This window comes from Coturnix japonica, chromosome 2 (assembly GCF_001577835.2).
Source record: "Coturnix japonica isolate 7356 chromosome 2, Coturnix japonica 2.1, whole genome shotgun sequence".
NCBI classification, from domain to species: Eukaryota; Metazoa; Chordata; class Aves; order Galliformes; family Phasianidae; genus Coturnix; species Coturnix japonica.
In genome coordinates this window covers 133,598,280-133,613,438 of record NC_029517.1, presented here as the reverse complement: position 1 = coordinate 133,613,438, position 15,159 = coordinate 133,598,280, and the positions used below count along the sequence as shown (strand labels likewise).

The 15,159-nt window shown below is 40.3% G+C and overlaps 1 protein-coding gene across 1 annotated transcript; it reads left to right on the top strand.

Moving 5' to 3' along the window:
• The first annotated feature begins 4,837 nt into the window (after window positions 1-4,837).
• On the top strand, window positions 4,838-10,913 carry LOC107310606 (ly6/PLAUR domain-containing protein 2-like). The gene is made up of 3 exons (XM_015856416.2): window positions 4,838-5,602; window positions 9,509-9,628; window positions 10,121-10,913. The coding sequence occupies exons 1-3, from the start codon at window positions 5,551-5,553 to the stop codon at window positions 10,330-10,332; spliced, it is 384 nt and encodes a 127-aa protein (XP_015711902.1). The 5' UTR covers window positions 4,838-5,550; the 3' UTR covers window positions 10,333-10,913.
• The last annotated feature ends 4,246 nt before the right edge of the window (window positions 10,914-15,159 follow it).

Here is a 15,159-nt window from a genome sequence, read left to right as displayed (position 1 = left end):
GTGTTTTACATGTGTTGTCCTTGTTCTTCCTTTCTGGGTCAATGAGAGTGATTCAGATACGAAAGTATCTCCTGTTCATTGGATTAAGACTTGAAGAAACACAGGGGATAATTAAGTCAGGTGATGAATAAACTGAGCAAATGATTTTCGTTCCTGCAACATTAACAGGAAAGCTGATTGGAGTAAATGATCTTGAAACAAGTGACTACTTCCTAAGTCAGTTAGGGCTGATGAGAAGGGAAAAAAATAGTGGGTTATAAGCAAAGCAAGCAAGCAAGCAGACAACAAGAGAAAATCCAATCAAACTGAGAAAAAGAAAAAAAATAAGACAGAGAGGGACTAGAAAAATTTGGTGTAGAAGGAATATGAATTCCCACCAATTATAATGACATGACTCATCTTTTTTACTGCATATTATAAACAGATGGGAGAAAACGTCTGGGTAGTTATTAACTCCTGGAAATCCCCTGTAAGTGCTATGTGTAGATCAGTCTAAATTACCTAAGGGTAAGAAGTGTCTACATCAAGTTCAAATTTCTTCAAAAAAAGAAAAAAAAAAAAGAAAAAAAAGATGGCTTAAAAAATCCAAACCTGATGAATTATTGCATACAAAGAACATGACTCCCTATAAAATTAAATTATCTTGTTCCCTACCTCCCCATCTTGGTAATTACACAGAGATGCTCAGGCATAGTACACTTTGAATGCCTGGGGCAGCGAGGATAAATTTCATAGAGTCCAGTAGGAATTTGGGAAGAGCAGCAAAATTAAGGAAACTTCTTAGACTTGGGGTTTGCTCTGATCAGTTTGCCCCAAGTTCTGCACTAGTATCCCCTGTACTCCGGTCCATTATCAAGATGAAAAAGTGCTGGGAGAGTTGCCAAGCTTTCTGTGCTCATTTGCATCTCCAGGTTATAGAAAGACTGACCTTCTATCAGATATAAAAGACACAGATCTGTGTTCAGTGCAGTGCATTGGGACTCTGGCTGGTCAGATCGGGGAGACAGACGAATGCCCCCTCCCCAAGGGCAGCTTCCAACAACTCAGTTCCAAGAATTGCCTGACATCTACGGGCTTGAGGGATGGCTGAAGTGTTTTGCAAAGCTATTCTGATATAACAGTTTTTAATCCAGTCCCAGACGTGTTAGGTCTTGGCCATTCATTGTAAGGAATTGTAGTAAAATCAATTAGTAGGAGTAAGGCTGCTGTGAATAATAAGTTAATGAGTGATGCCTGAATGGAAGTGGCTTCATGAAAACTGCAGGGTTGGATTCCTGATACGTGCAGTCATAGATTCAGCCTTGGTAATGTTTTTACCTCACCTGGCCTTTACCTCACTTTTCCAGATTTCTCTTTAACTTTTAAAGACACTCCTCATCAGAGCAGGAAACAGAGGAGAGAAGAGATGGATGTTTAATTCTTTCTAGGTGCAAAGAGGCTCTAATCTCTGCAGAATCATGGTGTCTACAAGAGATGGATGGGGGAGATGATGCATTAGAGGTGAAGTTTGTGTCATTTAATCTTTCCACACCAGCAGGTTTGCTCATTAGACAAAACCATCTTTGCTGCAGCTTTCCTTAAGTGGTTTTCATCATTGACATTATTTTGTAGTTACCAGGAGAAAACAGTGAATTGTTTGACAAATCTCCTTTTTAGCCTTTCTAATACATAGCTTATATCATAGGTATAATTAACATTAAAACATGCCCTAACTTAATATCAAACGTTGGGAAACTGAGGTTAATTTTCCAAGGACATCTAGTAAATCATTGGTAGGGCTAAAAATATACCTCTAAGCATCTGCTTTTAAGGTCAATGCCTGCTCCTGTTGCTTCCAGTAACTCATGCACTTATTATCAGGGTTACACAAAAATAGCAGTAGAGTACTCATGAAAAAGAAGAATTAACTAGTAGTTAAACCACGTGGAATACAATGATGTCTCTATTTCTGGAGTTGCTACTACCTTACCGCATAAGCCTAATTAACCTTTCTGTGTCTCAGCTTCTTATGTCTGATCTTGATATAATAATATTTATTCATATTGCAGGAGTATTCTCAGGTTTAACCTACTTGTAGGTGTGCAGCAAAAGCCCAGTGCTAGCATACCACGCAGTTATTTCTGCATCCTTGCACATCTACCTTTAAATCCTATCATAGCATTTCCTTTCTGGAAATATATGGGATTTGTAGCAAATATGCAAATTGATGAATAGAGTCAAGAGAATGGTAGGTTTAAAATGATTAAGTCAAAAAGGCTCTAAATTGAAACCTGCACTTCTCCAAGCACACATTCAGCCCATGGATGCTGAAACTATATCACAGAGCTGCATGGACTTTTCATAGGACTTCTTGGCAAGTCCTGTTCAGTCTGGTAACTGGGGAAAGTAGGTCCGATGGGAAGGTTGGGGGCTTTGGAATATACTGCATTTGGAACCTACATTATAGCATATTTCCAACATGTTTGAACAGATGACAATGCCTTCTTAGAATCATAGGATCATAAAGGTTGGGAAAGATCGCTGAGATAACCAAGTCCAACCATTAACCCATCACCACATTGCCCAATAAACCATGTCCCTCAGTGTCACATCCCCACATTTCTTAAATATCTCCAGAGATGGTGACTCCATTACTTCCCTGGGAAGCCTGTTCCAATGCCTTGCCATTCTTTCTAAGAATAAATTTTTCCTAATATCCAACCTGAACCTCCCCTGGCGCAACTTAAGGCCATTACCTCTTGTCCTATCTTGTTCTCTGAAAGACTGTCTCTAGGACAGGAAAATGGCTTGGCCCAGATTCATCAGGTTGGAAACAGAAATTAAATGGACCTTTCCCTTTCATTTATAACAAAAATGCTTCTGAAATGCAGAAAGTTCTTACGCTTATTTGCATTTCAACTCACACAGTAGAAAATTTCTTTTTTCCTTCAAATCTATCTTGTGGTTGTTGAGTCAGGTTTACATGGCTTATGTCCTTTTAAATTGTTTTTCTTGTCTGTAATTAATGGAAAACCCCAGCAGAACAGGATTTGAACACTAACAAAAGGATAAATGAGTTCAACAAAATGTTGTCTGAATGTTTCTATTAGTTCTTGTTACTTGTTCTGTGGCTTGCCAAAACTGCAAAGCAATTGCATAAGGTGGATGTAAAAGAGGAAAGATTTAAGGCGCTGATTAAAGACTTACTCAGATAAGATCAACTGAAACTATAAACAAGTGAGTTGTCATTCCCCTAAACAACCCTCCAAACTGAAGGAATGCACAGGCTTTAGGGAAGGTGTCAGCACTGTAAAAGTTCTTCCATCCAAGACTTAGAATGCAACGAAGATCACATTTCATATGTGCAAGTGAAACTATTGAAGTAGTGCATGTTTTTTTGAGGCCACTTGATACCAGAAACTAGAATCCACACCCCTTTCCATGTTTAGTTTTTTTCTTAAGAACAAAGCAAACACAATCAGAATATTTCCTCCTTCTTAATAGGATTATAAAATTCTCTCCGCTGAGCTTGATGAATGTCATATCAAGAACATACCAAAATACCTTTCCCTAGATAATTTAGGGCTGGAATGAGCTACTAAGCTTTCATAATCAGCATAATGACTTTATTATGGTGCCACTGAGAAAACAATGTTTTCTCAGTGTTCAGAACAGAAAATGTTCTGAACTCATGAAGATAACACAGGAGAATGTTTCTAAGCAAAAGTTATCATAGAATCATATAATGATTAAGTTGGAAAGGACCTCTAAGATCATCTAGTCCAACTATCCACCTATGACCAGTATTAGACAGTAACTGGAACTTTAGGTTTGGACTGATGAGGACTGGGTTGTTTATCTGGAAAAGAAGACCCAGAAGACCATTTATTTTTTGCATTTCAGGAGCTCAAGTGATACTAAACCTGAGTAAGCTTCCTCTGATGATTTGGCAGGTAACAAAGATGACAGGAATGTCTCCAAGAATGTCATTGTTTCAGCTTTCCCTTCTTTCCTCCTTTATTAAAAATCTCTGTTGGGTGTGAGGGGCTCTTTTTTACTGTTTTTTTTTTTTTTTTGTTTTTTGTTTTTTGGTTTTTTTTTTGCAATCTCACAGCTACCTTGTCCATCACACACTGCAGAACATAAGACTTAATAGCATGACTCTAACCTGAGGAATGAGAAAGACAGGTTAATGCCTGGAGAAGAGAGGTCTGAGGATAAGAAAGGCAAAGTACTTGGAGAACAAGAATTAGTGAGTTTGTCAACACGCTTGGAGAGGGTTGGCTTAGAGCAGGTGTCTTCTCCAGGTATTGTGCTCCTTGAATATTTGGGATAGTGGACCTGAGAGACTTCCTTGGCCCAGACTCTGATAGTCTGGCTCTCCCCCATCCCCATATACTCAATTCCCATCCATTAGATATATATGCATTGCCAAGATCCCCTCTGTCTTCTCATGTGAAAGTACTTTACAGTAAGGGTGACAGAGCACTGGAACAGGTAGCCCAGAGAGGCTGTGGAGTCTCCTTTCATGGAGATATTCAAGACCCATCTGGATGCCTACCTGTGCAACCTATTGTAGGGTACCTGCTTTAGCATGGGGGTTGGACTTGATGATCTCTTGAGGTCCCTTCCAAACCCTGAAATTCTGTGATCCTGTGATTATTCAGGATGAACAGTCCCAGGTCTGTCAAGCTTTTCTCTAAAGGGAGATGCTCCAGGACTCCAAACATCTTTGTGGCTCTCAGATGGACTCTCTCCAGCACTTCCCTGTCTTTCCTGAACCATGGAGCCCAGACTTGGACACAGTACTCCAGATGTGGCCTCACCAGGGCAGAGTAGAAGGGGAGAATCACCTCCTTTGACCTGCTGGCCATGTTCTTTTTCATGCACTCCAGGATACCATTGACTTTCATGGCTACAAGACACACTGATGGCCAACCTACTGTCCACTAGAAGACTCAGGTCCTTCTCTGGAGAGCTCCTTTCCAGTAGGTTGTTTCCCAGTCTGTACTGATGCATGCAGTTATTCTTCTTCAGGTGTAGGGCACTGCATTTGCTCTTGTTGAATCTCATCAGGTTCCTGTCTGCTCGGCTTACCACTACATGGGATTTAGTGCCTTGACATTCACAGATACAGATGTTTTTTTCCCAGAGTGCATGGAAGCCAGCAACATTTCTCTAGCAACAATTAAAAAAAAATAAAATAAAGAAAAGGAAGAAGAAAAATCAACAAGCTGAAAAGCAGAGATACTGGAATGACTTAATACCCCTAGGCTTGCACATCATGCTTAGACACAAAAGATCCAGCTTAAACAACCTCAGCTATTGTCCATCAGCTAAACCCTAATTTTCTTCTCCAAGGAACATGAAAAGAAATGACTGTATAGCAGAAGGTGTGGCTTACTTTGTGGATGGTTAAATACATTTATAGCTCAATTAGACTAGTTTTTCCAGTAGAATTGAATCTGAGTCTGGGATTGGTATATGGCAAGGCACCAGGAGGTGTAGCGTTAAATCCTGTGGTGAAAACTGGCAGCAGCTTTGTGACCGGGTGACAAGAATCCACGAAAGATGAAGCTCTTTCTGCCTCTTCTGTTGGTTGCCATTGCTGGCATGGAGTTTGGTAAGTTCCCACTCTGCCTTGTCCAAACTGCTGAGGGAGATGCAAGGTGAAAAGCCTCCCACTTTGTGGAATTTTCAGCAAAAATCTGTCTATGAAATATTTTTATCCTTTCAGATGTCCAGGACCATCATGTTCTCATTGGGGTTGTGAGTTTCGGCTCTGTAGGATGTGTTAAAGATAAAATGTGATTTTTCAGTGTTATTTCTCTGATACAAATTTCAGCTTTCTCTTTTTATGTGTTCTTGCTCAGTCTGACTCTCTTTTTTCCTTTCTTGTCTTAATTTTAGTTCCTCTTTTAATATTTAATCCTGAAGCCAGACAGCGTATTTAATGCCATGTGTGTAGCGGCTCTATCTAATTATACGTTGCATTTACAGTTTATTAAACTTTAGCTGTCAGAATTGGGTAAGACAGGCTGGGACTTAAACCTACTGACCCAAAGTACTGTAGGGTTAATTTTTCCATCTCCATATAGTAGCATATTGTTGTCTTCATGAAGCCAAGGACAATTTTGGCAGTCCACCTTGAGAAATAACTGAGAATGTAGAGTTTTGGGGATTTTCTTCCTTGGCAGAGGCTTAGAGAGCTTGTCATGGTTAGAAGTATCACCCCTACAATTCTTCCTTCTTTGTTTCTGTCTGTCTTTGCTGGTCATACAGCAGCAACTTAATTTGAGATGTGATCAATCTGGGATGTGGAGGTAGAGAGCAAGGGCCCATGAATTCCTTGTCTTCAGGGATGCCATGTAAACCATTATATGTCCAGCTGTTCAATTGTTTCTCCTCCATAACCAGCTCATAAAGTCAAATATGGAGTGATGTATGTCATATGGCTGTTTGCATTCCTGAGGGAGTAGGAAATCCTACTAAACAGCCCCACATGAGCAGCAATGCCACAGCCTCAAATGGTGAAGTGTGACCACATGGTGCATATGATGTCTTGATATAGACTCCTCATCCTTTGATGCTGCCACCAGAATAGTTTCTTGCTTCACAATGTGATCTGACATGGCTGGTGTCAGGCTGTGAGTTGGGGTTTGAGGCAAGTCCTAAGCAGGACAAGTCAGGGGCTGTGGTTGCTTTTGGGATATTTACACGCTCTGGGTTTCTCTGGATGCAGCCAGTGCAGAGAATGATTTAATCATTACCTAGTTAGGATTTTTGCCTTTTTCCTTTGGTTTATTTCCAGTTTTTATAGTAAGATGCCTTCCTTCCTCCATCTTTGGGTCTGAAGATTGGATTCTTCCAGGGAGGGCCAAGTGGATAGGGAAAGAAGATGTATCTTTTTTTTATTGTTGTTGTTGCCATTATACTCTTTTCTTTCTGGGATTTCTTTTCTGTTCATCAATGGAAAGACAGTAGTTCAGAGAGGAATGTATTTAATGGATAGAGGATAACCTGGGGAAAAACAATTTACGTTGTCAAGGGAAGGGATAGAATCCTAGAGCAGGAAAGCAATGGAGTGGGATACAAATTTGGCTGAAGAATGGCTCACAATCCTAATTTTACCATCCTTCTCAATGAGACTTTGTCAAGAGTTGGGCAGCTGGTTAGCTCTTGCTCTGGTCCAAGGCTCCATGTTTGAACCCACTAGTTTGAATGATAATGAAAATACCAAGTTTGCACATGTTGGATACTAAGCTCTCTTAATTTTACTCCCTTTGTGCTTTTTTGTTTTCCAAATATAAATGCCAATCTCATAGCTTTGGCTTGTCAGATTATGAGTTTCATGTAATCTGAGAATAAAGACAAAGCTCCCTCCCTAAAGGTGTATTTGACATCTGCCAGGCACAGAATTAATGCAAACATAGCATCAGTCCACTCTGAGCAGAGGATAATAATGTGAGCTTTGAATAAAAACAAGGCAATTGCTGAAGCTATTTATGAAAGGGCTCTTTCTGGGTTGCTAATTAGGGTAAAGCTGCAGGTAATAGCTATTTTCATAAGGTGTCTTTACTTGTCTCAGCCTGCTCCTATGAAAGTCCATTGTAGGTGTGCTGAGATGAGCTAACTGTTCCTCTTTCTCAATGAGGTTTAAAGCACTTTCATCATGACAGTCACACAGATAGGATGAGAAAGGCTTTCCAGACACAGAAATGCCTGAGGAGGAGCTACCAGCCTGTGATAGTGATAAAATGGATTTCTATGACTTCAAGGCATTAAAGAGAGAACCTAGATCAAGTTTTGGGTTCTTCACCAAGACAAGGGAATAAAGCACTCTGGACAGCTTGTCCAACGATGGTTTATGCTGCCTAAGAACCTTTGATAGGAAATACTGATCACCTATTTTTACTTGATGTCTTCAGCTTGGAGTGCTCATGAAACAGTGCACCAAAGTGCAATGAGCTTTCTGGTATCTTCTGGAGAATTTTTTCCATCCAAAAGACTTCAGGCACTGAATAAGTTGAGCTGTGGTCATTCTATACATCTAGGACCCATTCTGCAGCCCAACAGGAAAGTGATGAAGGAACCTAGGAGATGGTGAAAGCTGAGTCAGAGTGAGATAGCTTGGATTGTATTTGGGGCCTTTGGTGCCTGAGTGTCTTTTAATAGCTTCTTTCTAGAGCACAGGAGCCCAGAACATCTCCCCATACAGTCTATTATTGTACTCATAGTCACCTTTTTAAAATAGATTTTTACATATTCCTCAGCAGAGCAAAAAGATTGTGTTTAACTTGCTGCTACGGCTCAGTAAGTTCAATGGAGACAATTCCTCCTCTCTGGGATAATCTCCTGCCCTAGAGCTCAATATCTAGAGAGTGGTTGACATCAGACAAAATACTCCCTACTGCAATTCACACTCAAGTCTGACTTCTCTATGTATCCAGACCTTTTTCTGACACTCCAATAACATAAAGATGAGGAGAAAAGTAGATGCAGAGTAAGTGTTGTTGGGGTTAAATTAGCTACAAGCGTGCTTGTTGTCCTGTGGGAATAACAGATGAAAACCACTTGGGGAAGTGGTTGACTGGCAAGCAGAATGGTTAGTTTCTTGTCATAAACATGTGAAGCAGGGCCTGTTAGCTAATTGTGATGATGGTTAAAAGAAAAACATCTTGCAAATTGCATAATTGAATGGCTGGAGTTCTCCCGGCTCTTTGCATGTCTTAGCTGGCTGCTGGCACCTGGGATAAGATCTTTGAAGAATTCAAGAACTGAGATTTTTTTTGTTTCACAAAGCTTGTCTTGCTGACATCTCGCCAGTCACCATGCAGAGTAGTCAGCCCTGTCTTAGGCAACGTGATTACCCATAGTGATTGGAAATAAGGGTGAAGTAGGTGGGTTGAAATGATCTTACTTCATACCCTTGTGAACTTACTGTTTCTTTTTCTATCTGTCTATCTATCATCTATCTATCTATCTATCTATCTATCTATCTATCTATCTATCTATCTATCTATCTATCTATCTTTTTTTTTTTCTATATTTTTATTTAGTTTTGGGATGTTCCAGAATGTTCAGCACGTATTTAGTGCATGTTTTAGGGTGTGGAATTGTCAGTAAAGTAAAATTATCCTTAAGCTCTTTTGTTTACTTAAGGATTATCTGGAGGTAAAAAATCAAACAAACAGGGAAAACAAAACAAACCAAAACAAAACAACTTGCCAGGACTTCCGTGTGTTATAGGGCCTGCTGCACATGTCTTTCCTGCCTTGTTACTGAGGGAGTTGAACCTACATCTAAGGTTCTAAGATTGATTGTAGGTTCTAATTGAACCTACATCTTTGTCTGGCTGACCAGACTAATGTATTTCACATTCCCTGTAACGCAAATATATTCTACTATTCAATTTCTGTACAGTGTATGAGTATATTGGAGAGTGATACTACTCAGATGTAGCTGGGGGAGTGTGGACAGAACCTGATGTTCTCCACTAAGGTCAATCTCATATTTTTCCTCCATATAGCCCAAACCTTGAAGTGTTACACCTGCCTTGAACCTACAGTATCTGAGAAGTGCATGAAGATCCAGAAGTGTGGTAAGAATGAAACCATGTGCAAGACAACCATGTATTCCTTGGAGGAAGGTAAGAGCAAGTCTTCTTTATCCATATAACTAGTGCAAACCACAAATAGAACTGAGTTCTTGGGAGCCTTAGGCAGATATCATCAGTCTGTGTGTGACTCTAAAAACCAATATCCCGTCCAAATAAAGAAATGTACTGCTAGGATGTAGGTTCTGTCTTTTTTTTTCTGGCTTATCTGGGAAAGCTTTGTTTACATGTCACAGAGGAAGGAAATATTGAGTAAAGTCAAAGTAGAGACAGATAAAATGTTTAATGGGACTTTTTCAGGAGTAAGATGATTCAGACTTAGCACGGAGGATGCAATGTTTTGTTTAGCTTAGAACCACTGGACAGGAACTGTTTCTTGTATTTCTGGTAGGAAGTGGTACAGTTGTGTTTGAACTGGAACCAAGACTTCAGTGGTGAAGTTAGTTAATATTACAGCTAGGGACAAAGTGACTGCTGTTCACACCTCCCATTTCTTACTGTTCCTTCTTTCTTGTTTTATTGCAGTTTATCCTTTTGTGGGAGTCTCAACCGTCACCAAGATGTGCTCTTCGGTCTGCATCCCATCTGATGTGGATGGGATTGGCATGACGCGCCCTGTCTCCTGCTGTTACTCCAACTTGTGCAACATCGATAATGCGGCCAGTTTGAAAGTCAGCTTTGTGCCAGCTGGGATGTTAGCAAGTGTTGTTTGTGGTCTCTTCTTCTCTAGACTGTGAGGAGCTGAGGAGGGCATGTTTCTGCCAAAGAACCCAACAGAGAAGAGAATGAAACCCTGCGAGCCCAGCTTTCCATTTGGATGCCTTATGGGCTACCTTCAATGTCTTCCACAAATGATATTTCTAGTTCCCAACCTCCTTCCATAGTCAGGAGGGAAGGAAAAAATCAGGAATTCTCAACAAAATTTTTGTGGTTGATTCTCCAACATTTCCCACAGAAATAACTTTCTTTCCTTTGCTGGTCTGGTTGATTTTGAAGTAAAATATATGGTTTTTATAGTATATTTACAGCAAAAGACACAGAGTTAAGAGCATTCTCTTCCCCACATGTTCATCAGCAGAATAGCTGAACTGACCAATCTTCTCATATGAAATTCACTTTTATGTAGCATATCCTCTCCAGTCCACATTTTTTGTGCCGGCCTTTGTGCTGCCTAGATTTCCTTCTTAGTGCATAAGAAGTTAGAGAGACATTTCTATGCTTCCAGAATATGAGATAGGAGATTGGTGACCTGATCCATGAGAGCTGAAATACCTTTTGTTTTCTGTACCCTTTTGTGCAAAATAAAAACAATGTTGTGTTAAAACTGTCGTGGTCACCAAAGTTATTTGTAATATACCTGTATTCTGATAAAATTTATTTTAACTTTTACTTCTACTTACTTTCAAACTCCAGTTCCACCTTCCAGTATTGTTTAATACAGTGGGATGTGTTGAGTTTTGTGATCAGTCTTGCAGTAAACGTGTAAGACCTTTCTCATTATCCCCTACTGACAGAACTTGAACTAGAGACCACCTGGCATTCTCCTTCCAAATTGAGTTTCTTGTGATGCTATAATCCACCTATTGACATCACCAGATCACAAACATCATTATTTCCAAGTGCATTGCAAAGTTTGGTAGTTGCTTTTGCAGCTATTTTCACCTTCACTGAATTGCTTCTCATTGCCAAAATGGGATGAATACTGGATGAACTTCAATTCCAGATCCATTCACAGTTTGTATCGGGGTCAAATGTGGTTCTTTTTCTGAAACAATAGAATGGACAAGATGTTGCATAGAGGTGACAAGAGGAACCATATTTCTGTCTATAGAAACTACCAACAGGTTTGTCCTAGCTTACAATGTGTGTTTTTCAGCATTCTCTGCTTGTGAGCCATGTCCAAAGCTTGGTCCCCAGAGATGTATGAGATACTTGTGGCTTGCTGCTGTACGAATGTGGTATATGGGGGTTTCCTTTTTACCTGACAGCTTTGGCAATCAGGAACCTCAGGTTTTTCTGGCCCAAGAATAGGACTACTCAGGACTATCAGTATGCATTATTTCATGTTGAGTTTATTCACACTCCCCAGACTTCAAAGCAGCCTTTTAGGATCAGTGCCACTATTTCATTAAGGCTTATTTGTTTCTTTTCTAAATCCTCTGCCTCACGGTCTCATTCAAATCCTTTGTTCTTACAGATGAGCACTAATGAGATTGCTTCCTGCCTGCTTTTGCTACATAATTAATGATATATAGCCTTATAGCTACTCTGGTATCTCTTCTCCTAACCAAAGATATTGTGCCTACATTCAGGTACCCCTCAAGAATTCATTGTAGGATGAGAGGTAATAGCCTTAAGTTGTGCCAAGGGAGGTTCATGTTGGGTATCAGGAGAAAATTATTCTCAGAAAGAGTGGTTGGGCACTGGCTCAGGCTGCTCAGGGAGATGATGGAGTCACTGTCCCTGGAGGTTTTCAAGGAATGTGGAGATACAGCACAGAAAGACATGGTTTGTGGGTATATTGGGGATCGGTCAACAGTTGGACTGGATAATTTTGGACTAGGTGATCTTAGTGTCTTTTTCAACCTAATTATTAATGTGTTATTCTTATTTCTCTGCTATTGGGGGCATGATACTATTAAGTGAAACTTTGCACTTAGATTCTATAATCTCGCTGTGCTTCTCTACTAAGAGCTCAGAGTGCCAACTGATTAAATCGACTGCCCCCAGGCTGAGCTACAATGCATGTAACATGTCATCATCGCATGACTTATTACATTCCTCAAGACCAAATCTCTGCTCCTCATCAATTCACTGAACTTTCACTCTAGGACACTTTACCAATAAGACCTCATAACTTTCTTCTACAGTCTAAAGAATCCAAGATATCCCTGAAAGCAAAGCCAGAGCCCAGGAGAATGAGGACTTCCTCATTTAAGTTTTCACTTGTGATAAACACTGCTTTACTTTCTTTCTGCAAACAAAGACTATAGGAACCCATATATTTTACATCTTAGTAAATGGAGGGTTTATTTGGATGCGACCAGAACACTGAACTACTTGGTCACTTGGCTGAAAGTTTAAGTCAGCACTTCTACACATAAAACCAATGTTATGTATTTACTAGAATTGCAGCTTCAACAGATTTTCACTGCATAGCACTGCTGTTATTTGGACATGAGTTACTGAGCTTGGATCACCTTGCCCTTACCCTGTATTTGTTGATACCCACTGGAGTTATGGCCCAGAACGCTGTGAAACTGTCACGTCAAAGAACATTTAAAAACAAATGCATCAGCATCCAGATTACCGCGTTATATTGTTATTTTAGCGAACACCACCAAAAATACCCATGCAGTTGTGCACACTGAGAATATAAATCATTGGCCAGGTTACTGAAAGTGTTTGAAACCAATCTACTGCTGGGTTTGAAGAAGCCAGCTGAGCCCATCAGTATGGAGGAACAAGGTTCCAGTTTCAGAGATTACGTTGTAGAGCCCTGTAGCCCAGCAAACACTGTATTGTCATTGCTAGTAATAGGCCACAAGTTTTTTCTTGAGTTTGGATGCCCTTGGGGATGAGGCATATTGGGCTTGTTTGGCTGAACTTGTCTTGACCTGCCTGGAGATTTGTTTTTCCTTTGTTCAGCTCTACCTGCAGTTTTTCTAATTGAACTTGTGGTTATGTTAATTTGCTTTAGTTTTGTTTTCATATGGTGCAACTGTAGGTTTACATAGGCAACCATAAAGAAGAGTTCTTTGGAGTTTATGACTCCAGTGTAATGATGGGGTGTAAAGAATCACAGACTTGATTCAGCCACAGATGCGTTGAGAGGTGGAGGTGTAGGACATGTAAAAGTGGAATGCACGGATGGAGGGATAAGAGATGGCCAACATGAACCTCCATTGGCAAAACTTAAGGCTATTATCTCTCATCCTACAATGAATTCTTGAGGGATACCTGGATTTAGGCACAATATCTTTGGTTAGGAGAAGTCCCAGGCTTGCACCAGAGACCATTCAGCCATTTCAGCAATCACCCTTCAGGAGAGGTTTGAACTGGGTATAAGGAAAAGGTTTTTTACTGTAAAAGTGATGAGAAACTGGAACAGGTGTACCAGAGAGGTAGTGGACATCCCCTTCTTGGAGACATTCAAGGCCAGGTTGGACAGGGCTCTTAGCACCTTAATCTAGCTGTAGATGTCCTTCTTTGTTGCAGGGGAGTTGGACTAGGTGACCTTTAAGGATCCTTTTCAACTTCTGTGATTTTATGATCAACTTACCTGTGGTTCAATAAAGAAATACAGACCTGGATGTGGACAAAACTAGCTTGATGGAAAACAACAAGAAAAAAGAATCAAACCTACTTAAAATGCACCATACAGCATAAAATCTGATGTAAGGTGGACTAAGGAAAGAAGAGGAAGGACTAAAAGCATTACAGCAAACATAATCACAAGGACTCCCTGTGGATCCTTGGTTGATTAAGATTTCGACCTTCACTAATTATAATGCTTTGATTAGACTGTTAAGATTTCATTTAGGTTAATGGCCAATTATTGGCTTTATGTATAGGGTGCATTTCCTTTTTGTATCTAACAAGATTCTGAGCATAACAAAAATAAGGATATTCCCATCAGGCCATGGAGAGATGGTGGTATGTGCAGCTGCTTAAGTACATCTAGCTCCTTCAACCTCTCCTCATATGGCCTGTGCTCCAGACCCCTCACCAGCTTTCTTGCATTCCTTTGAACATGTTCCATGGTCTCAATGTGTTTCTTGCAGTGAGGGGCCCAAAACTGAGGTGGGCTAGTTGGGAAAAGGAGCAATACTCCTTTCTTTTGTGCTACTGCTTGCGATTGCTTGTACAGCAAGTTTGAGGATGAGCAGAGCAAGAATTTTTATGAGAATAGGAAATTTGGTAACGCAGGACTCTTCACTGTAACAGCTGGTGGTGTAAGAAGATGCTGCAAGCTGAAGGTGGACAAATTCAGACTGGAAATGAGGTGCACATTTTAAACTGAATGAACTGTTAATATCTACTTTAGGACAGAGTAGGCTGGAAATGACCATTCCTAAGAGGAACTTGAGTGCCTAGTTCTGGTGGACACTTCCATGTTAGGAACATTCAAGATCTGGTGGCATGGGACCTATGTTAAGTTCAGTGTATTTCCATGACACAAAGAGTGGCACTTGAGAGAAAATCAAGAGGTGACAACAAAGTCCTCAACTCTCCTACTACTTCATTAGAGAGTCATAGAGTCATAGAATTATCTGAGATGGAAGGTCCCCTTAATGGTCATCTTGTCCAACGCCCTTGCAATGAATAGGACATGTACACCTAGAGGCAAGTGGTGAGAATTTATTACACAGCTGTGTGCTCCTGCCTCCCCTTTTAATGATGCTCTTGAACCAAGGAGATTTTTCAGTTAAAAATACATTAGACACAGCTGATTCTCAGTGCTCTTGCTCTATGACTTTAAATTCTGTGTCCACATAGCTGTCATTGGTTTGACAAGCCACATGCAGAGGATGCTAATCGACCCCTCCCTTCATTGGCCATGG